This window comes from Corythoichthys intestinalis, chromosome 7 (genome assembly GCF_030265065.1).
Source record: "Corythoichthys intestinalis isolate RoL2023-P3 chromosome 7, ASM3026506v1, whole genome shotgun sequence".
Taxonomy (NCBI): domain Eukaryota; kingdom Metazoa; phylum Chordata; class Actinopteri; order Syngnathiformes; family Syngnathidae; genus Corythoichthys; species Corythoichthys intestinalis.
The window spans coordinates 44,930,469-44,955,440 of record NC_080401.1 but is presented as its reverse complement, the minus strand read 5'-3'; the positions used below and the strand labels follow the sequence as shown (position 1 = coordinate 44,955,440).

At 38.2% G+C, this 24,972-nt stretch overlaps 1 protein-coding gene across 2 annotated transcripts in view; it reads left to right on the top strand.

Annotated features, from left to right (window-relative positions):
• ncanb (neurocan b) overlaps positions 1-24,972 on the top strand; it is a 401,378-nt gene that overhangs the window by 369,846 nt on the left and 6,560 nt on the right. For both annotated transcript variants that reach the window (XM_057841507.1, XM_057841508.1), the window contains 4 exons: positions 1,452-1,610; positions 12,190-12,272; positions 14,553-14,697; positions 21,853-22,035. In XM_057841507.1, coding sequence (XP_057697490.1) covers positions 1,452-1,610; positions 12,190-12,272; positions 14,553-14,697; positions 21,853-22,035 — 570 coding nt within the window. The remainder of the gene's footprint in view (positions 1-1,451; positions 1,611-12,189; positions 12,273-14,552; positions 14,698-21,852; positions 22,036-24,972) is intronic.

Genomic DNA, 24,972 nt, shown 5'->3' with positions numbered 1-24,972 from the left:
ATTACAGCTTAAAAATTAATTAATCGTAATTAATCGCAATTCAAACCATCTATAAAATATGCCATATTTTTCTGTAAATTATTGTTGGAATGGAAAGATAAGACACAAGATGGATATATACAGTATATTCAACATACGGTACAAAAGTACTGTATTTGTTTATTATAACAATAAATCAACAAGATTGCATTAACATTATTAACATTCTGTTAAAAAGATCCATGGATAGAAAGACTTGTAGTTCTTCAAAGATAAATGTTAGTACAAGTTATAGAAATTTTATATTAAAACCCCTCTTAATGTTTTCGTTTTAATAAAATTTGTAAAATTTTCAATCAAAAAATAAACTAGTAGCCCGCCATTGTTAATGTCAATAATTACACAATGCTCGTGGGTGCTGAAGCCCATAAAATCAGTCGCACCCAAGCGCCAGCAGAGGGCGACAAAACTCCAAAAAACAGAACTAACAAGTTAGCATTGCACTGTGCTGTCATTTTAATCTGTTTGAGCGAGGCATGTGCGTTAATTGCGTCAAATATTTTAACGTGATTAATTAAAAAAATTAATTACCGCCCGTTAAACGCGATAATTTTGACAGACCTAATAATAATGTAAAAATTTGGGTTCTAATGTGGCAGTTGTGTTGTGTTTTGCATGCTGTTCCAGAGATAGAGAGAGAAAGAGGGGTGCAGTAGACTGGGATGCGTTTACTTTTTTTCATGTTGTTGTTGGTGTCGGCTACGGCGGACAGTAGCCGTGTTGTGTTGCACAAGTTCTGATATAAATGATTAAAAACCTAACGAAGCTGGCAACTTTCTTGCTGATGTTACAAGCATTTTTATTCACCTTAACTTATAGAGACTGGCGAACGGAGGAAACCGGCAATATGGGCACTTCACTCACGCGCACAACTCGCTCATGTCATTTCCGTCTTAATTTTGATGGTCAGCGTCACCTTATTCCTTTTTTTTTTTCACCACCTGCACTAACCGTCTTGAGACCCATGTTGATTTCTCTCACATGAAAATCCACCGTGCATCCATCTTGCGAGAAAACAATGAAATTGCGACATTGTCATACATCGTCATATTTCGAGCATGTCGTCATATGTCGAGACAAATGAGGAGTCAAATTTTACGTCGAATGTCGAAAAGATCGTATGACGAGGCAATCGTATGTCGAGGAACCACCAACCAAATATTTATTTTAAAAACATTTTATTGTATCCATTTTTTATGTTTTTCATTTATTTATTTTATATTTTATCTGCACTGCTTACTCTATTTTTGTAGTTTAAAAAAAATATCCACCTTTTATTATTATTTTTGTAAATAGATTAACTTCTGGTTATTTTCACTCTATAACTGAATGAATATTAATTTTCCATACACCTCCTAACCTTGTTGAGTTGAAAACTTTTCAACCATTTTCCTGTGGCGTATTCCTGGCAGACACAGAAGGCTGCGAGCACTCATGGCGAAAGTTCCACGGGCACTGTTACCGCTACTTCAGCCGCCGGCATACATGGGAGGACGCCGAGAAGGACTGCAGGGAACACAACGGCCACCTGGCCAGTATCCACAGCCCGGCCGAGCAGAACTTCGTTGGAGGTGAGCGAGACGGTGGAAATAAGGCGGAGAAGTTTGGCGAAAGCTGCTTTGCATTTCAAGTGGCTGTAATCTCTAAACGTAATTGATTGGACTCAAAAGTAGCTGATAAGTGAGAGGAATCTAATAGCATTTGGCACTGGAGGTTCCTAAGGTGCTATGACAAAAAATGAAAATGACTGCACTGATGTAATTTTATATGTAGAAAACGAATTTGGCACTCAAATCTGCAGCAGGGCTGAGAACCAAAAATGGTATTTGCCATGTGGCAAAATGGATTTTGCCATGTGGCATTGTTCAGCCATGTGGCATTTTTTCTTTATTATGTGGCATTTTTTTTTGCTCTGTGGCAAAATTGATTTTTGTTTGTTTGTTTTTCTGCCATTTAATATTAATGGAAAATTTGGACGTGCATAGCTGTCAATAGCATAGCCTGGGTTGGATGCCAGTTGAATGTCAGTGCGGTGTAATGTAAAGTGTATGGTCAAAAGCCACATGTTTTTCTGCCTTTTAAAATGAATGGAAAAATTTGGACGTGCATAGCCGTCAATGGCATGGACGTGCATGGCCTGCAAAAATGCCATATACCCAAAAAAAATGTCACTTACCAAAAAAATAAATAAATGCCACAAGCCAAAATCCATTTTGCCACGTACCGAAAAATGCCACATGTCAAAATAACATTTTAAAATACCACTTTTGGTTCACGCTGTCTCTGTAAATCAGGCTGTTTTTTTACAATTTCATAGTAATTCCTGCCAAAACAACAGTTTTTTTTCACCAATTGTGGGTGTGACATGACAATCACAATTATTGATCATTCCTGGCATTCTAGTACTGCTCTAGCTAGTACATGCTGACTGAATGACAGAACGGTCACACACAGAGTTGCCGACCCACTGAAAAAATAACAAGTGACACCTCCATGGTAGAGATCTCCGGCCCGATAACCGTCACTCTTTATTTTGTTTTTGTACATGAAAGTATTTTTTATTAATAATTATAATATTATGATTAGAAATGTGACCTAAAATTCAGCGCAGACAGCTATCGGTCGAAAATAGCTAAAAATGCATTGTCGGTAGAGGTATGACGGAATATTTGGCGTCGACCAGTATGGTCTGAAATCGCTAAAAATGCATTGTTAGTTTTTGGTTTTGAAGACTGAAAGTTTACCACCGAATAGTTTGAAGAACCTCAGTTCTTTTTTGATGATGTCATCAAACACGGCGAGAAGCAACACAGTGGCCGTCACGATCTTGCTAACACTACTGGCCAACATGTCAGCAGCAGTGTTGTTTTTGGGAGCCCTTTTGATTTTGGTCTTAGTCTCAGTCTTTTGGACAAAAATACTTATTAGTGTTAAAATGTTTTGTCTTCTTTGTCTAGTTTTTTTTTTTTTTTTTCCGACAAAATCTCATACAGTTTTGTCTAGTTGGCAGTTACTCATAATGTTTTCATCTGTAAAATTCAAAAGTTTTAGTCCAAAAATTTCCATTTCGAATGAACATAGACAGATGGACACATATTGTAGTGTCTACAAAGACAACACCAACTTTGTGATGATAATATAAACTCAGCAGGAAAAGCAGTACATTACTTTCAATGAAACCTACCTAAAAGCCTAGAAATATGTAAAAACAAAATGTCTGAGCGTTTGACATGCTCTACACTTTCTGACCAGAAAAGCCAACTGGCTCTGCTTTGGACTGGCCAGTGTTTTAAGAGGACGCTCCCCATTCTGAAGCTAATGCTAAGGCTAACGTGAATGCTACGCTAATGCTAGGAGTTACTCAGCACAGACCTTTAAAGGCTAAAGCAACATTGCGTATTCTCTCTTTCCAAGTAAAGAAACAAATCCTACCGTGTTTCCAAACAAGCAAGATGGAGCGCAGTCTAGCTTGAGATACATCCTAAACTCCTGTGAGGAGGGAGAGACGCAGCATATCTAACATGAGTGACACGACCCAAACAGTGCTACGATGCAAGCTGACATACTCTATGTACAATATGAAAATATCACGTATTGTCAACATATGTCATATACGATTTCGCATTTTCGTCTTGTTGTCTCGTCAGATGAAAACTGGCATTCATCTCGTATGTTTGAGTATCTCGAGCCACGTTTTTAGCTCATCTTTGTCATGTTATCGTCATGAAAAAAATTGTTCGTCAACAAAATATTTTCATTTGTTCTACAAATTAGACACTATTTTCACGTTTCATGGAAATACGAGAATAGCAGACGATTCAATTTATCAAGGGACTGTTAGCAACCTTAGTCACACAGTAAAAACAGAATAGAAAGCCTATATGTAGCATGCTAGCAGACTGCAAACATCTGCAGCACAATCTGGATGTGACATTATTTTTTATTTTGAGATTTGTTAGTAGGCGGGGACCAAGGAAGCTGAGAAACAAAGCCTAATTATGATGTACAGTGGTATGAAAAAGTATCTGAACCTTTTGGAATTTCTTACATTTCTGTATAAAATCACCATCAAATGTGATCTGATCTTTCTCAAAATCACACAGATGTAAAAACAGTGTCTGCTTTAACTAAAACCGCCCAACCATTTATAGGTTTTCATATTTTAATGAGGATAAGATGCAAACAATGACAGAAGGGGCAAAAATAAGCAAGTGAATCCTCTGCCTAAGGGGATTTAAACAGCAATTGAAACCAATTTTTACCAAGCAATTTAAGTCAGGTGGGTGCCCAATCACTGATGAGTGGTTTAAAGCTGCCCTGCTCAATATAAGACACAGGCCTGGTAAGAATTGTCTTGATCAGAAGCAATGTCTGTTGTGCATCATGGCTCGGTCAAAATAGCTGTCTGAAGACCTGCGATCAAGGATTGTTGATTTGTATAAAGCTGGGAAAGGATACAAAACTATCTCTAAAAGTCTGGATGTTCATCAATCGACAGAGAAGTTGGCTACAAATGGAAGGAGTTTGGGACTGTTGCTTCTCTCCCAAAGAATGGCCGTCCACCAAAGATGATGCCAGGAGTTCAGCGCAGAATACTCAGAGAGGTAACATAGAACCCTAGAGTGTCTGCTAAAGACTAAAGAGGAAGTGTCTGGTTGAAGTTTCTGTTGCCAAAGGGGGGGGGGGGGGGGGCACAAAATGTTAAATATGATTGTTCATTTACTTAAGTTTCCCCCTTCTGTCATTGTTTGCATACTATCCTCATTAAAATATGAAAACCTATAAATGTTTGGGTGGCTTTAGTTAAAGCAGACACTGTTTTTTCATCTGTGTGATTTTGAAAAGGATCAGATTACATTTGAAGGTGATTTTATGCAGAAATGTGAGGAATTCCAAAAGGTTCAGATACTTTTTCATTCCACAGTACATATCTGTTCATTTCACATGGTTGTACGAGTATATGATCTTCTCATAGCTGTGTCTTTCTATAGTACAAAGACTTTCGCTTCCATTGTTTTTAGAGATGTCCTGATCGATCGATCGGGTCCGATTGTGTCATTTTCAAAGTATCGGAATCGGCAAAAAAATATCGAACATGCCTTTTTTTAATATACTGTATACATATTTTTTTTATTAAATCGTTTTCTAATTGTATTTAACGTTACAGACATAATGTGTTACACTCTTCCAGAGTCTTTAGTTTAAGCTTAAGGTAGGGTTATCAAATTTATCGCGTTAACGGCGAGAATTAATATTTTTTTACAATAATCACGTTACAATATTTAACGCAATTAACGCATGCGCTGCACGACCCACTCATGCATTGTCGCGTTCAATCTATAATGGGACCATTTTACCCATGCAGTATATAGAGCTAAAAAGCAGCGTAAAATGAGTAGAGTGAATTTTGGCAGCCTTTGGAGCCTTTTTTTAAATGGCTAAAGCCTTTCAATCCCTCCCCAACGATTAGAATAATGTGGGGAAGACAGGTAGTAGTTCATCTTTTTCCTAACACCATATGTTATTTCCCAACGCAGAGAAGATATATCAATTGGTACCACGACGCACAGTCGTGGTTGCACTTCCCATCATGCATTTGGGCAGAAATTAAATGGCTACAGTATCATTGACTGAAAGCTCAACAAATACACTAGATGGCAATATTTAGTCACAATATACAAAGTCACATTTATCCTTTAAGAATTACAAGTCTTTCTATCCGTGGATCCCTCTCACAAAAAGAATGTTAATAATGTAAATGCCATCTTGAGGATTTATTGTCATAATAAACAAATACAGTACTTATGTACAGTATGTTGAATGTTGAGTTTTATTCATTGTTTTCTTAATGCATTGCCAAAATGTATATGATCGGGAAAAATTATCGGGAATGATTGGAATTGAATCGGGAGCAAAAAAAAAAAAAAAGCAATCAAATTGGGAAATACCGGGATCAGCAGATACGCAAACTAAAACGATCAGATCGGGAGCAAAAAAACATGATTGGAACAACCCTAATTGTTTTGTCTAGCTATGGGCGGCACGAGGCTGCTGTTTTTGCTTCCCTCACGGTTCGTGGTAGAAATGGTATGCTCTTCGAGATTCGGAGCACTTCTGGGGTCACCCTGTGGTTTTTTGAAAGAAGTGTCCTGATCGATCAGCTTTAAATGACTCTTTCCTTAATAAAGGTATATACAAACGTTCATTCGCTGCCAACCTCCCACTTTAAACGGATTGGACGTCTACTAGTGATATACTCATTCAAATTCACAGCAGAAGAATGAAAAATAGTGAGGACAAAAATCCATTAGTGAAATAAGGCTACATTCAAATCTTGATAGCAATTTTAACATGGCAACATTTTAATCTCCTACGGGCCACGTGGCGGGCCGAATTCAGCCTGGAGTTCGAAAGCGGGGCTTTAAGGTTATGAAGCAAACAGACAGCATAGCCGTCTTATTGATAATCCCCCCCCCCCAGTGATGACTTTTTTGTTTACGCGTGAAAGCAAAAATGTCATTCCGTGCGGGAGGGGACTTAATCCCATTGTGCGTCGTCTCTACATCACGCTGCATCTGATTAGCGTCATCAGCGAGCCCATTAATCTTCCTAATGACGCTGATCTCCTTATTGCTGGGGTGGAGATGTCTCGTTTTGAGGCGATTAAGTGCTTTTTATTGTGTTGTGTCTACTGTGCGGAAGTAAGAGCGAGGGGAAATTGGGCTAGAATACATATTTTACTTTTTTCCTGTTTTAAAATGGAGTGCAAAATGTGCTTGTGTCATTGCCAATGTGGACACACGCTATCGATTTGGTTTTCACAAAGGAAATCAGCTCACCTGTTTCCAGATAAATTACACTGACAGAGAACATGACAGCAGATTAAACGCTATGTCATGGACGCTTACATCAGCGCCAAAGGGGCTGTGAACACACTGCTCCAAGTGTTTATTCGGGAATTATTAAAGCTGGGAGCACAGAAAATGCACCTGGAGGACAACAAGCTATAGGAGCAAAAACATGTTTTAAGCTCTAAAGACTAGAAGAGCAGGTGTTAGACAGTGTTAGGAATTGAAAGGGGTGGAAAATATGCAATGAATTCCTATTGGAATTTAAGTTGGGACATTTTTTTGTCATGCCAATTACAAAGGTGCTAGCGACTCCAAAAGAGTGACAGAAAAGGCTTGATAATAAAATTACAGTGGTGTGAAAAAGTATCTGAACCTTTTGGAATTTCTCACATTTCTGTACAAAATCATCATCTTTGTCAAAATCCCTCAGATGAAAAAACAATTTCTGCTTTAACTAAACCCACCCAAACATTTATTGGTTTTCATATTTTAATGAAGATGGTAAATGGTGTTATACTTGTATAGCGCTTTTCCACCTTTGGTATGCAAACAATGACAGAAGGGAGAAAAATAAATAAGTGAACCATCACATTTAATAATTTGTGGCCCCCCCTTTGGCAGCAATAACTTCAACCAGACGCTTCCTGTAGCTGCAGATCAGTCTGGCACATCGAGCAGGACTAATCTTGGCCCATTATTCTCGACAAAACTGCTGTAGTTCAGTCAGATTCCTGGGATGTCTGGCATGAATCGCTGTCTTTAGGTCATTCCACAGCATCGCAATGAGGTTCAAGTCTGCACTTTGACTTGGCCACTTCAGAACGTGTATTTTGTTCTCCTGAAACCATTCTGAGGTTGACTTATTCCTGTGTTTTGGATCATTGTCTTGTTGCAGCATCTATCCTCTTTATAGCTTCAACTGTCTGATAGACGCCCTCAGATTTTCCTGCAAAACATTCTGATAAACGTTTTAATTCATTCTTCCATTAATGATCACAAGTTGTCCAGGCCCCGAGGTAGCAAAACAGCTCCAAATCATAATGCACCCTCCACCATGCTTCATAGTGGGGATGAAGTGTTGATGTTAGTGAGCTGTTCCATTTTTCCTCCACACTTGACGTTGTGTGTTACTCCCAAACAATTCAACTTTGGTTTCATCAGTCCAGAAAATATTTTGCCAAAACTTCTGTGGAGTGTCCAAGTGCCTTTTTGCGAACATTAAACGAGCAACATTGTTTTTTTAGACAGCAATGGCTTCCTTCGTGGAGTCCTCACATGAACACCATTCTTGGCCGTAGTATTACATATAGTTGATGTGTGCACAGAGATATTGGACTGTGCCAGTGATTTCTGTAAGTCTTTAGCAGACACTTGTGGGTTCTTTTTTACCCCTCTGTGTATTGTGTGCTGAACTGTTGGCATTATCTTTGGTAGACGACCACTCCTTGGGAGAGAAGCAACAGTGCCAAACTCTCTCCATTTGTTGACAACTTCTCTTACCGTCGACTGATGAACATCCAGACTTTTAGAGATGGTTTTGTATCCTTTCCCAGCTTTATACAAATGAACAATCCTTGATCGCAGGTCTTCAGACAGCTCTTTTGACCGAGCCATGATGCACAGCAGACAATGCTTCTCATCAAGACATTTCTTACCAGGTGTGTGTGGGCAGGGCAGCTGTAAACCACTCATCAATGATTGGGCGCACACCTGACTTAAAATGTTTGGTAAAAATTGCTTCTAATTGCTCTTAGTCTCCTTAGGCAGAGGGTTTACTTACTTATTTTTCCCCCTTTTGTCATTGTTTGCATGCTGTCCTCATTAAAATACAAAAACCTATAAATGTTTGGGTGGTTTTAGTTAAAGCAGACACTGTACTTTCATCTGTGTGATTTTGACAAAGTTCAGCTCACACTTGGTAATTTTTTGCAGAAATGTGGGTGGTTTTAGTTAAAGCAGACTGTATTTTCATCTGTGTGATTTTGACAAAGTTCAGCTCACACTTGATTTTTTTTGCAAAAATGTGAGACATTCCAAAAAGATACTTTTTCATACCAATCTAGTTGTGTGAATTAATGGAAATATATATATATATATATACATGGTCTATCAGCTTTTCAATATATTGTCACACCCTTAGTTAACACAGTGTTAACACAGTAAATTCCAAGTTAACTATAATTCAGTTGTAAAATTTCTGTCACAAAAAATTAGATTGCAAAAAAATTCCAGTCCCAGAACTGCACTCAAAATAACACAAAGCTGGAAAAATTCAGCCACAAGTAAACTTTTGTTCCTGAATAACAGACTAACTGAAAAACTGCCACAGATTTACATATTTACAATGATAGTTAATCTTAATTTTTGTTATTTCAAGTTATCCATTAATTTGTTGACATTCATTTAAATCAGGGCTATAATGAATGGATACATGATGATAATTTCTACACTAACAGGGCTTAACTGTTTTAACCTCTGAGGGCAATCTTTCTAACCACCAATACTCATTTTCATACAACCCACATTAATTAATGTGTCTTGGATGATAACGTTTTATATTTGTGTGTTATATGCACAGTAGCCTGTGTGTAGTAAAGTACATGCAAAAAAAATGTTAGTTTCCATTTTAAATAGCAAATGTTTTAATTATCCTTGAAAAACACTTAATCCTTTAATCCTTCCTTAAAATCCCATATTGTGAATAGTTTACCATGTGTGACAAGAAAACTAATATAAGTCAATGTTAACTTTTGTTGCGATAGGGAATATAGGTAGTTTTCCATAAAACATACCTGTGAACTGAATTTAGTATAAGCAAGGAATCTTTGTTTATATATATTTTTTTAATCACTCATTTAACACGTTTTATTTGGTTACTCTGGTTTTCTTTCACATTTCAAACACTTTAGGTTCATTGAATTTTTTTTTTTTTTAATGGAGTTATCGTATTTTTCGGACTGTAAGTCGCACCAGCCAAAAAATGTGAAATAAAAAGGATAAAAAAACTATATAAGTTGCATTTTGGAGGGTAATGTATTTGATAAAATCCAACACCAAGAACAGAAATGTCCTTTTGAAAGGCAATTTAACATCAATAGAATAGGAAGCGACAGGTTGCATATTTCACTACTTGCAGTTTATAATCTGCAGAATATGATTTTCTTTTCGGTGCGATTTTGTTCAGCCCTTCTCAATTGTTTTAATTTTTTTTTACTACTTGTTACCGCCAGTGTTGTTTTTGGCTGCCATTTTAATATTCGTCTTCGTCTTGGATGAAAAAACTTATTAGTCTTAGTCAGATTTTAGTCATTTCAAAATTGTCCTCATCTAGTTTTAGACAACGAAAATGTTTTCGTCTATAAACTTCAAAAGTTTTACTTCATGAATAAATAAATGAAAAGTTTCCAACAATTTCGAATGAACATGACAGACGAGCACATAGGTGTAGTGTCTACACAGAGGCGTCGCGTCCCATTAGGCAAACCAGGCAATTGCCTAGGGCCCCTGGCAAGCAGGGGCCCCCAGAGGGCCAACAGATTTAGCACACGCAGCTTTACTGCACTGTCTGTCGCAGCGTTAAAGTGCGTCTGAGTTCCCTGAAGGGGCCCCTTCACTCGCTCTACACTCCCCCCTCCCTCACGTGACTCAGAGTTAGCGGTGATTTGGCCTTTTTTAAATTGGCGTTAATCCAAAATGAAGGGAATTTATCCTTCTGGAAGCGACAAAAGAAAGGGGGAAAAAAGCAGAAGAGGAGAAAAGGAAGCAAGACAGCGGTGAGTGTACTATGTTACTGTAGTTTTATGTCCTAATGTAGTAGAAGCCGGGCACTTTGAATGTCTGAAAAAGCGCTCTATGAGACAGAGGCGTTATTATACTTTTATTAAATATGCTATTGCTCCAAGTCCAACTGTCCCCCTTACTTGCACACGCTCGAAGGGCCCCATATTGCTTGTTGACCGGGGCCTCCGGGGACCCTTGCTACGCCTCTGCGTCTACAAGGACATCACCATTTTCATGATAATAATATATACCCAAAACGGGAAAACAGCACGTTATTTGCAATTAATTAACCTCACCTGGACACCATGAATTGTATGTAAAATGTTTTCCAAGAGTTAAAGAAGACACAGAATCACCCCGCTAACTGCTAATGCTAACGCTATGCTAACGCTACAAGTTAGTTTTGTGTGTGATGATCACTCAGCACAGACCTTTAAATGCTAAAGGAACATGGCATATCTCGCCAAGATAAGAAAGCAAAACTTACCAAGCAGCAACTGACAAATATGTTTCACAAAATGAGCCTGGAATGGGCACAGGCTTACACTAAGTGAGTAAGCGTGTGTGTGGGGCGCCGGAGGCACAGCACGTCACATGAGTGACACGACCAAAAAAAAAAAAAAATGATGGAAACTATTGCGAATTTTCTTGTTCTCGTGTCGTCAGACGACAACTGGTATCCGTCTCGTAATGCTTTAGTCTCCCAAGACACGTTTTCAGCGCGTCATTGTGACGCCATCGTCATGAAAAAAAATTGTTGATTGACGAAATATTTTCGTCGTCGTTGACGAAAACAACACCGCCACTGCCAATGTGAAACATAGGCCTTGAGCGCCGTCTTGCGGTTTAAAAATAACATGTGAAATGATAAAATAATTTCGCACATAAGTCGCTCCAGACTACAGGTAGTCCCTGGGTTGCGAATTCCGTTCCTATGCTGGTGACGTAACCCGAATTTCCGCATGAGTCGGAATGAACCCTGTTAAGTACCCCTCAATTACCCAAAATAACATGTATTCGACCACAATTGAAAACGCTCAATAAACAGTACAAAAGATGTTATATAAAGGTGTTGCCTCTGTGGATGGTCCACAAGCAACAAATGTGTGCGCAGGCTTAAAGCAGTAATCATTCCCTTCTCTCTCTCACTCGGCTGCGTGACTTCTTCGTGGGAGTAAATACGCTCTTCCTCGTGTGTGCGTTCTTCATGTGTACATGCGCTCTTACTCACATGCGGAAGTATTACCTGCTCTACGCTTCCTGGACCAAAATAAAAGCAAGTATCACAAAACAAAAGTCAAAATTAAAAAAACGACTGGAGACAAAATGGCGGACGAGACTCCACCGTTGTAAAGTCGAAATAACGTAAGTCGGGTACGTCGTAACCTAGGGACTACCTGTATAAGTTGCACTCCCGGCCAAACTATGAAAAAAAAACTGTGGCTAATAGTCCAAAAAATACAGTCATGTGAATACTGTATGTACCCTGCAAATGGCGTGTTATTCTTTTGATTCTCAGGTATCAGTCACGACAATACTTGGATCGGCTTAAATGATCGCACGGTGGAGGACGACTTTCAGTGGACTGACAGGATGGACTTGGTGAGCTTTTCATTGTTGTTCACATAATCAACCCCTTGAATTTGCAATGAGAATTCATTAAGGTAACATGAACATAATCCAGTATGTGTCCAATATTTGTTTTTTAACACTGTATCACTATCTCATGTCATAGGCGGATGTCATAGGCGGAGTTTGACTTTTGGGGCGGGGGGGGCACAACGTGTTTATGACCCAGAAACGCAGTGCAATAAAATTAACTTATAACAATATTTATAATAATAAGTTGAAAAAAAAATTCGCATCATTTTTGAGGGGAATTCTAAATCAGGCTGCGTAGGACAGCTATACTTTTCCCTGAGATCATCATCCATTGAATATGGTACGCCCCCCGGTGACGTGCCAATGTAGTTACCCCCGGCAAAAATTGTATCCCCTGGGCAGTACTAATTTGCTTAATTTCCGTGTTTTGGTGATGTAGTTATCTACAAGGTTTTGAAACATGGCCGTTCCATTACAAAAAAAAAAAAAAAAACTGTCGTAGAACGTTACATACGTACTGAACATAAAAAAGGCAATGTTTTACTGTTTTACTCGTAGGATGACCTATAACTGTTATTACTGTAATTCAAGTCCTGTATGGAGTTTCTCCAGTGTAACAAACGTTGATGTCCAAAATATATTAACCCTTAAATACCTGCAACATGAAGCAATTATCAGAGAATCACAAAATTAAGGTCCTAATGAAACGTCCTAATAAAAAGTCAAAATGAATATGTGTAATATGCGCTCTAATATCTGTAACCCTTGCTAAATCCTGTTTTTATTCTCATGGAACCTGCAGATGCATGTGCTGACTTGCATCCATCATTTTTTTTTTCCAAAAAGAAATGTCAAAATTCTGAATTAGTCTCATAATCATGACATTTTGGGTGTATCAATTCTGATACATTTGGCAATAAAGGGTTAACTGTGGTTCTTTTCTGGCTTTAAATTGTTTAACTCGACATAATTCATAACTGATGTGTGTATGTGTGCGCTCCCGCGGCCAAGTGATAGTTTTTTGACGGGGGTAACTACATTGGCAAGACACCGGTGGTGACTCTGTTGTACAATTAGCGTATTTCGAGGGGCAAATTGAAACTCCGCTCACCATTTTGGCTGTGCTCTCTGATGTTTCATGGTCCACATTTTCAATCCTTGGTTCATGCTCAGTAGCTGCTGTCTCTTTTGAAATCTTAGGTTTGAAAAAAAAATATTTGTATATATTAGGGCTGTCAAAATTATCACGTTAACAGGCGGTAATTAATTTTTTTAATTAATCACGTTAAAATATTTGACGCAATTAACGCATATGCCCCGCTCAGACAGATTTAAATGACAGTACAGTGAACTGCCCACTTGTTAATTGTGTTTTATGGAGTTTTGCTGCCCTCTGCTGGCCCCTGGGTGCGACTGATTTTATAGGCTTCAGCACCCATGAGCATTGTGTAAGTAATTATTGACATCAACAATGGCGGGCTACTAGTTTATTTTTTGATTGAAAATTTGACAAATTTTATTAAAACGAAAACATTAAGAGGGGTTTTAATATAAAATTTCTATAACTTGTACTAACATTTATCTTTTAAGAACTACAAGTCTTTCTATCCATGGATCGCTCTAACAGAATGTTAAGAGTGTTAATGCCATCTTGTTGATTTATTGTTATAATAAACAAATACAGTCTTTATGTACCGCATGTTGAATGTATATATCCATCTTGTGTCTCATCCAACAATAATTTACAGAAAAATATGGCATATTTCATAGATGGTTTGAATTGCGATTAATTACGATTAATTAATTTTTAAGCTGTAATTAACTCGATTAACAATTTTAATCGTTTGACAGCCCTAGTATATATATATATATATATATATATATATATATATATATATATATATATATATATAATATATATCTTGCCTCTTCGGTCTTCGGGTGGTTTTGGCTAAGCAAAGAAAATGACCATCTGAGGTGCTAGCCACATGATCTGTTCGAAAAATAATTTCGACCCATTATAAAAACCTTTTTTAGTTCATTTCATTCATTTTTGTTGTTTGTTTTATCGCTTTCCAACTTTTATAGACAATACTTTCCCGGAAAACTCTTCATTTTAAAATCATATATAGGAGTCAATTATATGCAATGACACTCTTCGGCCACCAGGGGGGCCTGGCCCCCCGGCCCCCGCTTAAGCTCTGCGTATGTCTCATGTAACATTACCCGTGAAATTGAGTGAATTCTTTGGAGCTCATGTTTGTCAACCTTTCTGCACAGCAATACGAGAACTGGCGCTCAAACCAACCCGACAACTTCTTTGCTGGCGGTGAGGACTGCGTGGTGATGATCGCTCACGAGAACAGCAAATGGAACGATGTGCCGTGCAACTACAACTTGCCCTACGTTTGCAAGAAGGGAACAGGTAGGGTGAACGTGACATTTACCACTTAACTCGTTCACCAGCATAAAGAGTATTTGAATTACATGGTGTGAGCAAAAATTAGATGCATCTTACTTCAAAGGCAATGTGTTGCATCTCTTCTCCGGCCACCTCCGTCCTTAATCAGTCTCTTACAATCACAGCGACCTTTTCATCTTCCAGCAAAGCTTCTCTTCACTCCTGCTAAGCCGCCGCAACGTGTTGAATTAACGAGGGCGATACACGCTGAGCGTCCTCGATCTTTCTTTTTAAGACTCTGTTGGTCACTGGCAAACATAAACATAGCTTTTCTGTTTAGTTCATTTATGAAAGAGGAGAGGTCCATAGAGATTTGCAATCAAGAACATACAAATGCAGTTGAAACTGGCAATGTAAAAATAACCTCGGGTAAATGGGTACTTACCAATTCTAAAGATAAACAGTTATTTGATCATTTGTAGCAGCCTGCTCTGGTAATTTTCCATTACATCAAAGAGGCCTCTCTTTTACCATTGGGAAAATATCGGTCAGTGCCTGTAATAGACTGCTATTGACTGGTGTCAGGTCTAGCTTGTAGTACTCAAGAGGTCTGTCATTTGAGTCAGCAACCGACGAATTGTAATTTAAAGTATAGTCATGTCTGCGACTAGCTAGCAACCAGACAAGAGTGTACAACGTTTCAAAGTGCATGCTTGGTGCTATTTTATATAATAATTACCTTGAATCCTCCAACAAATTAATCTCGAGACAATCCTGCCTGCTTGTATCCACTAGAACTGTCATCCTGTTTCCACCTAAACCCAGCGTTAGAACGTTTGATTTTATCGCAGTGAAAGCTTCCACGACGCTCTGCCTGGCCCAGCCCCCTACGGGAACCCATGACACAATGTCTGTACAAGCTGTTTCTTCAACTGACCGTGAAGTCTATGCTTCAACCAACAAAAAAAAACTGGTGTGCAAAACAGGAATGACTAAAAATCAAGTCAATATTGTCTCGAGTCACTGCAACAACAATTGTACCATCACAAGAGCTGTAAAGAGAGACCAAAGAACAGCATTATTACTCACATCATGGAATCCTAACTGATATTGTCTCGGTTATATCCAAAATATAAGTCCACACCATGACAGCTGCATCAACTTTGCACAAGCAAAGATAAGAAAACTCTGATTTATCTTGAAAAACGTAGCCACCTCTCACAAGCCGCAGTTGTACCTTAGCAACAAGATGCAGATAAGAAACCTGATGATATCAGTCTGCTGTTTTTGTACATGTACAGAGGGAACAAGCATTATTTCAGTGAACACCAAAAGGGTTTGTTGTCCCTGCCGCTGTCATGTTATCATGGTCAGGATCACAAAGAAAATTGAGTCCATCATTCATATTCTGTGGAAAAGCAGCATGAATAGAAACAGAAACCCTTAAGGAAACTGTCAAGTACACCAAAAGTGTGATTAAGTGTTCCTCTTGTTTAGCATACGCGGGAATACTGTGCACTTTAAACCAGTGAACCAGTCTTGAGAGCATCTCAAACGGCTACAAAGATCAAGCGTAGTCCTCTGAGTATTTTAGAAAAATTGTTATGATCTTTCTGTAAGAAATCAAGGTACACTCTAGCGCTCTTCCTCCTTCGGGCCAGATTCTCTATTACACAAGTACCCTCATAAGTCATTTTAATGACATTTTCCCTTATCTTCACCTCGACACTTTTCACTTTGCCTACACAGTTTGAAATCTTTCAGCAGTGCACCAAGGTGAGCTTTGTAGAAAACCGACCCTTGAGTGTTTTATTTGCATCTCAAGTGGGTGAGCTATTTGACCCTTTCTCTGAGCAACACCTTCAAACTGGAATGGTTGAGCTTTGCATTTAATCAGACTTATTGTTTTCTCCTTGCGATGTTTCTTAAGGAGGTACTCAGACAAGGACAATTGTCAATTCTGTCATAAATTAGCGAGATACTGAGTCATTATTTCAAATGAGTAATGAAATTATTGAGAAAATCAGTAATAATCAGTTGTCTTCTCCATGCTATTAGCGCCCCTTTCTTGTCCTCTGTGTGATTAAAGTGGTTGGCGGTTTGGATGGGATGTCTAGATTCAAGTGAAGTACGTGCAGAGGTGGGTAGAGTAGCCAGAAATTTTAATCAAGTAAGAGTAGGGTTACTTCGAAATGGTGGTACCTCAACATACGATCCTTTTGACATCCAACATAAAATCTGTCTCGGCATATGACGACATGCTCCAAATACGACGATTCACGACAGCGTCGCAAGTTCATTGCTTTCCCGCAAGACAGACGCACGGCAGATTTTCTTGTGAGAGAAATCAACATGAGTCGCAAGAAGGTTAGTGCAGGTTGTGAAAATTGGTAAAAGGTCGGGGTGTAACAGTACACAAGAATCTCGGTTCGATACGTACCCCAGTTTTGAGGTCACGGTTCGGTTCATTTTCGGGACAGTAAGAAAACAAAATGCAAAATATAAATGTGCTAGTTGTTTATTACACACCTTTGTGCTTTCAACAAGAGGAACATTAGCCTATATAAAGCTAGAATTCTGCTCAAAAAGTAGCGGGTAATGAAATGAAATATTTATTGTCATCATCATCGGTATCATTGACAGTTACAAAATGTGGGATAGTTACGCCAAAGAAAGAGAATCATTGACAGTCACGAAATATGGAATGATTTGCCCGAAAAGACCAATGACAGACAAAGGAAGACGGCAAAAGCATATGCTTATCAATACCCCATCCCCCCACAGCCCGGCACGCACAGTCTAGCATAGCAGACTTGCATAGTCACATGAGCTTTTATTTTCTGTTTTTGTTTTTGGTTTTTTTTGTTTTTTTTTGCTTTTGTCCGTTTTTTCACTTGTACATCTACCCAAAAGTCACTGATTGCCATGAGGTCACATTGTAGAGAAGATTCTGTCCAATGCTTAGCGTCCAGTCAAGCAGCTCCATTTGTACTTGCAGGTTAGTGATCTAAGTTTGCTGCAGGGCATATCTTCAGGGCGTGCGTTGTTATGTCTTAGTCTGTGTCCCTGACATTTAATCATCCTTTTGTTGTCTTTTTGTTGTGGGAACATTTTGTTGCGGATGTGTGTGTGCAGTGAAGTTATGTGTCATTTTGGTTCAAGTTGCGATTTAGGATGGTTTCCTTGTACATCTTTTTGAAGTAACTAAATGATTCTATGCTCGTAAGCGCTGCATCACATGTATTCCATAGGCGAGCCCTAATGTTCGTAATCGAGAAAGATTTTAGGGTTGTCCTAATTGTCCGTCCGATAGGAAAACAAGTTGGAATCGAGCTTGTAGGTTAGGCGGCAGACAGTTTGCGTGGGCCTTGTACATCATTTGAACAGTTTTGAAGTTAATCAAGTCATGAAATTTTAATAGCTTGGATTTGATGTAGAGCTCATTTGCGTGTGCTCTGAACGGTGCGTTGTGAATGATCTGAATTGCCTTTTTTTGAAGGATAAAAAGCGGATAAAGGTGAGTTTTGTGTGTGTGTCCCCAAATTTCCGAACAGTAACTGAGGCGCGGCAAGATAAGTGTGCTGTAAAGAGTTTGGAGAGCCCTCTCATCTAGCATATTTTGTGCTCTAAAGAGAATGGAGATGCTCCTAGCAAGCTTATTGCGCAGCCGCTCCACATGGGCCTAACATGTTGGTAAGTCGTCTAAAACTACACCTAAGACTTTGTGCTGCCTTACTCTCTGTAGCACAACATTGTTTATTTGTATGTTCAAGTGCTCGTTGAGACCTTTCCTGCCAAATAACATGTATTTAGTTTTTTCGAGATTCAGAGATAATTGATTTGCGTCGAACCATTGTTGCAATTTTGCTAGTTCCGCATTTATTTGCTTAGAGAGACTTGTCAGGTCCTTCCCTGAGCAAAAGATGTTGGTGTCGTCCGCAAAAAGTACCATTTTTAGTAGGTCAGATGCTTTGTATAAGTCATTTATGTATAGGATGAATAGTTTCGGTCCCAGGACGGAGCCTTGGGGCAGGCCGCATGTGACTTGACTTGTAGTTGATTTGCACCCATCAAATGTTAAATATTGCGATCAGTTATGTAGGTAGCTACGTACCCAATTTAGAACGACGCCTCGAATTCCAAGTCTCTCTAGTTTGTCCAGTAAGATTTTGTGGTTAACAGTATCAAAGGCTATTTAAAGGGTATTTAAAGATAATCCAACAACAATTTGCCTTTAAGACCCCGCGTATTGGTAAAAAGAAGTCCTGTGCTAAAGAGAAAAGCAATCCCAATGACAAAGATTTTAACATGTATTTTACTTTAAATTTAAATTTATTTAAATGAAATGCCTCAGTGAATCATTTTTTTTTCTAATGAGCGGTTTTCAAAAGCTTTATTGGTGGATTTTCTCAAGTTAAAGTGCCACACAGAAATTAATAAATTTAATTGTGTAAGCATGATCTGTGTATTATTCTTATTATTTAATTACAGTTGTTTTAGCTCATTTCAATTTATTGTATTTAAAAGGGCTATTATTTATTTTATTATGTGTTTATATTTTACAAATGTGATGTAGTTTTCATATACAACATAAAATATACAATATATAACTTTGGTTCCTATGTGAATAAAAGTTCCTACTTATTTTGTTGTGGTAGGAGGCTTTTGTATTGAACACGGGGCCGTTTTGGTTATTATTGTAGCAGAGTAGACAGCAGTAAATCAACAAAGACAAGTCAACTGTGCCCCGATCTACCACTCAAGAGATCTGATGGACTCAAAAAGTGGGTTACAATTTCATATTATTTTGAAATTCGACCGGATCCACCGTATTTTTACACGAGTGACTTCCGGTCTGCCCGATCCTAGCTACCTGTAGTAGTATTGACGCAGGAGGCTCGCGTCAAATAATAAACTCTGCCGTTCTTTTCGCGTGCGTCGTGTTGAGCCGCTTCTGGGACACGTCTAACACGCGGCCGCACTGCGACTGGTGCGCATTTGCTGATTGACTTTAATTTACTTTTTTTTTCACTGCGTTCTCGCGGTGGGCACGTTGTCGCAGCGTTGACATTTCTGGGTTATACTGTCCTACCGTGTTGGTCGTCATTATAGTAGAAAAGACGGAGTAAATATAATCTACACAAAGAAACTGTAACCCGATCGACTTGCAGCCCTGAAAAGTAAGGGTTACATTACGTCAGAAACTCGTTCAGTTCGCCTCTGTTCCGAACCGAGCACCCCGAACCGAAACGGTTCAATACAAATACATGTACCGTTACACCCTTAGTAAAAGGTGACACTTACTATTGAAATTAAGAAGGAAATGATAAAAACATATATGAGCGTGTTGTGCGTGAGTGACCTGGCAAGACAAAGCGGCTGAACCCTCCCCTCACCCACCCATCTACCTCCCTACACATTGCTTTTGATAATTCTTGTTTTTTTATAATTTATTTGTTTTACATGTGTCCTATTTAATGCATTTGATAAATAAGACAGAACATGGCTCACCGTGTCCATATTCAACGGCCATCTCCTCCCCCCTGTTTGCCAGTCTCTATAAGTTAGGGTGATAATCAGGGTTGAAGATGGTCCGGAACGCCGTTCCGGTATAAAATTCAGGGGCGGAACGTTGCTTTGTTCCTGAAAATATGACTCAACTCTCAAACCCACGTGTTAAAAAAAAACCACACACACACATTCATCTCCAAGAAGATGACAATCTACTAACGTCAGATTTACATACACAAGTGTTAACAACATACCTAATAAAGCGCTTGTGTCTGTTTCCGCCGCGTGTGTATCTGAGTCGAACTAGACAGTCGACTCACGTTAATGTGCCGATGCACGCAACAAACAACCCTGCCTGGACTCCAGTTGTCAGTTCAGTTGGCTGACATTGTGGCATGTGATCAGCATGGATAGTTAGCTCTGATTGGTTCAAATGGACATGTTTCTGGGACAACAAAAAACAAAAAAAAGAACAAGCTTGTTGAATTCGTGCGATTAAAAAAAGGGAAAAAGGACAATGCAACGAAAAATTGATCAGATCTTTTAGAGAAGAAATTAGTTGAAGAGGGTTATTTTATTATTGTATTTTATTCTTCCATGTTAACCCTATAATGGCTGACCCCACAATTAACGAACTGGAGATTCTGATTTTTTTTTTTTTTTTTTTTTAATTTAAAAGCTTTATGTGGTCCTTAAACGTAATAACACAATTTTGAACATTTTTTTAAAATTAATTTTTATATATGGTTTCTTCTTTGTATCATAAATGATACATTAAGTTTTATATGCAGTGCTCGTGGTAAAGCAAAAATAATTAAAGTTAGATTAAATATAGTCCTTTTTATAACTGCAATGAGGTCCAGAAATACTTGTCTCAAATGTGATACATTTGGCTTATTTTTGTTCGTTTCCCTATGTTAGGCAACTTATTTATTTCCTTAAAGTATAAAAAAAAAAAGTCCATGTTTGCATTATTTTCAAAATATATTCACTTTCACTGTGCATCATGTGTCATTTTTATTTATTTTTGTTTTGTTTTTGAATAGTAACTATTGAAAAACATGTGTTATATGTCAATAGACATCATAATGTATTGATGGGACACGGGGCACGGGGCCGATGAATAGGGGGCCTGCATTGTTGGCGAGGCTGTCAAAGCTGACCACCAAAGCTGGAATCACAAAGTTCTTTTTTTCGTGAAATTGAAATTGTGGCTGCCCTGCAATTGGCTGGCAACCAGTTCAGGGTGTCCCCTGCCTACTGCCCCGAGTTAGCTGGGTTAGGCTCCAGCACCTCCGCGACCCTCGTGAGGAAAAGCGGCATGGAAAATGAATGAATGAATGAATGAATGAAATTGTGGCTTTTAGTTTTGGTGTGCCACCCCAAGATTTTAAGGGACCCATTTGGCCACCCCCATGAAAAATTTCTGGAGGCGCCACTGTGAAGTGGAAACACTAGAAAAGATGACAAACTCCAAATCGAGATCCCTGACTATGGGCAATGATCGGTCAGTGGTATTGTAGAATGCCACAATAGATTTTGCACATTCATTGTCTATTGGAAACCTTTGGAAAACTTGTAGATTCAAGGAAAATTTGAGTGAAGATGGATAGGACAATGGAGTGACAAATCCGACCACTAACCATTACTATCTTTGCACTTCTACAGTACTATGCGGAGCACCTCCTCACGTGGATAATGCCTTCCTGGTTGGCCGAACGCGCTCCCGCTACGACATACACTCTACCGTGCGCTACCAGTGTGCCGACGGCTTTCGGCAGCGCCATGTCCCGACAGCCAAGTGCCGCGCCAATGGCAAATGGGATGAGCCAAAAATCATCTGCACAAAATGTGAGTTTTTGCCAAAGCAATTTAAGAAACTACCATTTACCGTATTGGCCCGAATATAAGACGGCCCTGGTTATAAGACGACCCCCTCTTTTTCAAGACTCAAGTTTGAAAAAAAGGATTTTTGAACACCAAATTAATTTTTATACAGAAAATAATTACAGTACATCTGAAACAAATGATTATAACAATATATTTAAGAGAAAAAACATGTTATTTTGCCTCATTCAAATCTTAATATCTGAACATTTAAATATGTAAACTAAAATGAATGGCATTCGTAAATGAATGGCTTCTGGTTTTTGATATGTAACTACTGTAAACCAATCTATTGTGATAAAACAACAAAATTGCAATAACTGCATTAACTATCAAAGTAAAGTCTAACTAACTGTAGTCTTGAAACAAATCTGACTAAGGAAAAACATTTCAATAAAATAGGGCTGTCAAAATTATCGCGTTAACGGGCATTAGTTTTTTTTTTAAATTAATCACGTTAAAATATTTGACACAATTAACGCATGCACTGTATGAGCCGCTCTCGCATTGCCTTAGATTTCAATGAGGCCGTTTATGGACATTAAGAGTGAAGAGAATGCCACCGGCCGCTTGGGGGCAGCGCAGCGCCATTCCATACTAATGTTATTCCTTCTAATAGTGGGAGAATTAGTAGTTGTGAGACGTTTATGCTGTTGCTTTGTGCTCCACACATATTTCGTTAAGTTTGCTTAGGTGTCTCTTGTTGTATTTTGGGTAAGATATGCTCAGAGATATATCTGTTATAAAGGCAAGTGGACACAGGCGTTCTTTGGGCTGCGCCGTTTACTGGCATACGCTTCTGCAACTCCTTCACAACAAACAGAAGTATCATTTAGTGAAAGCACAACAAAAATAATATTGCTATCTCTCAAAAAAAATAATGTTCACAAAAAGAAAAGCACTTCAGTCTGTAGTAATGAGGCCCTATTCTCACACAGCTAAACAACAATGCAAAGTGAACTGGCATTACTTAGAGTTTGGTCACTCAATTCTTATTATTGTTATTTTTATTCTCATTATTATATTAACTCTACTTTTGATTGAAAATTGTACAAAATTTATTAAAACGAAAATATGAAGAGGGGTTTTAATTAGGGCTGTCAAACGGTTAAAATTTTTAATCGAGTTAATTGCAGCTTAAAAATTAATTAATCGTAATTAATCGCAATTAATCGCAATTCAAACCATCTATAAAATATGCCATATTTTTCTGTAAATTATATATATATTCTGTAAAATAAATTGTTGGAATGGAAAGATAAAACACAAGATGGATATATACATTCAACATACGGTACATAAGGACTGTAGTGAGCATTTCACTCTACTGTCATTTAAATCTGTCTATGCTGTCCTCACTCCGAAGCGTCTACTTTTTCCAAAGCTAGACAGCTAGTGAACGACGCCTTAATAATTAGACTTCTTCCTTTTTCATCTGATTTATTAATAAAATGGCCTCAAACCATTGTCCTCTTTAGACCGTCGTAAAACTACAAAATAAAAGTACACAAGCATTGCATTAGCAACAACGTTAGCTTAGCACGCTATGCAGGTTCACTAAACATAAACAAAAAGCGTCTCATACAAAAAATATAACATTTCGCTTACTAACATAATATGTACATTCTTTACAACAACCATACTTACGGACAAATCTTGTCCAAGGATCATATAAGCACAACATTATCAGCCCGAGACGTCGTGCAGCCATAATGAACTGGCAAGAAAATAATAAACCATGTCGCAAAGCGACCACAAGAGTTCACTGTTGGACAGCAAAAAAAGCTTTGCTGTAAAACTTACCAAAAGGCAGAATACTTTCTGAGCGGGACATGTGCGTTAACTGCGTCAAATATTTTAACGTGATTAATTTAAAAAATTAATTACCGCGCGTTAACGCGATAATTTTGACAGCCCTAGTTTTAATATAAAATTTCTATAACTTGTAACGATAACATTTATCATTTATGAACTACAAGTCTTACTATCCATGGATCACTTAGACAGAAAGAATGTTAATAATGCCATTTGTGGATTTATTGTTATAATAAACAAATACAGCACTTATGTACAGTATGTTGTATGTATATATCCGTCTTGTGTCTTATCTTTCCATTCCAACAATAATTTACAGAAAAATATGGCATATTTTAGAGATGGTTTGAATTGCTATTAATTGCGATTAATTACGATTAATTCATATTTAAGCTGTAATTAACTCGATTAAAATTTTTAATCGTTTGACAGCCCTACAATAAAATAATGCAAACTGGTTAAACTAGTAGCTGAGATCTGTCATGACAGAACATCGCTTCAATGATATCTGGCGCCATCTAGCATCATGAATGAGGAGAGTAGCTGAGATCTGTCATAACAGAACATTGCTTCAATGATATCTGGCGTCATCTAGCATCGTGAATGGGTATAATGTCAGACCGCGAATATAATACGACCCCCTCTTTTTCAATCTTATTTCAGTGCAAAATATTCGCGCCAATACGGTATTTGGATGTCATTTTTTGGGCTATTGCTGTACTCTTGTTTTTTATGTTTGCTGGTACATAAAATGGATCTTCAGACTTATCAGGGCTAATTGAGAGTGGTAGCCCCAATGCGGGATCGTGAAAATTTGACTGTTATGTTTGTAAGACTAAATCATGCAGAATCAATCATATTTTCTTGAACAATTTTCATTCCTGCTAACCATTCATCAGCCAATTGTCACATTCCTGTAACTTCACTAAAGCCCCATGTTCTTGCTGCCCCATGATTCTGGTCACTATGCATGATTTCACTCAAGCTCAACATCATTTACTTTTCTTGATTTGCAAACCAAGCGATGAACCAACCATGCAACCATAAAAGTCCAGTTGCTATCGGTACAATGACGTGTCGCAGACA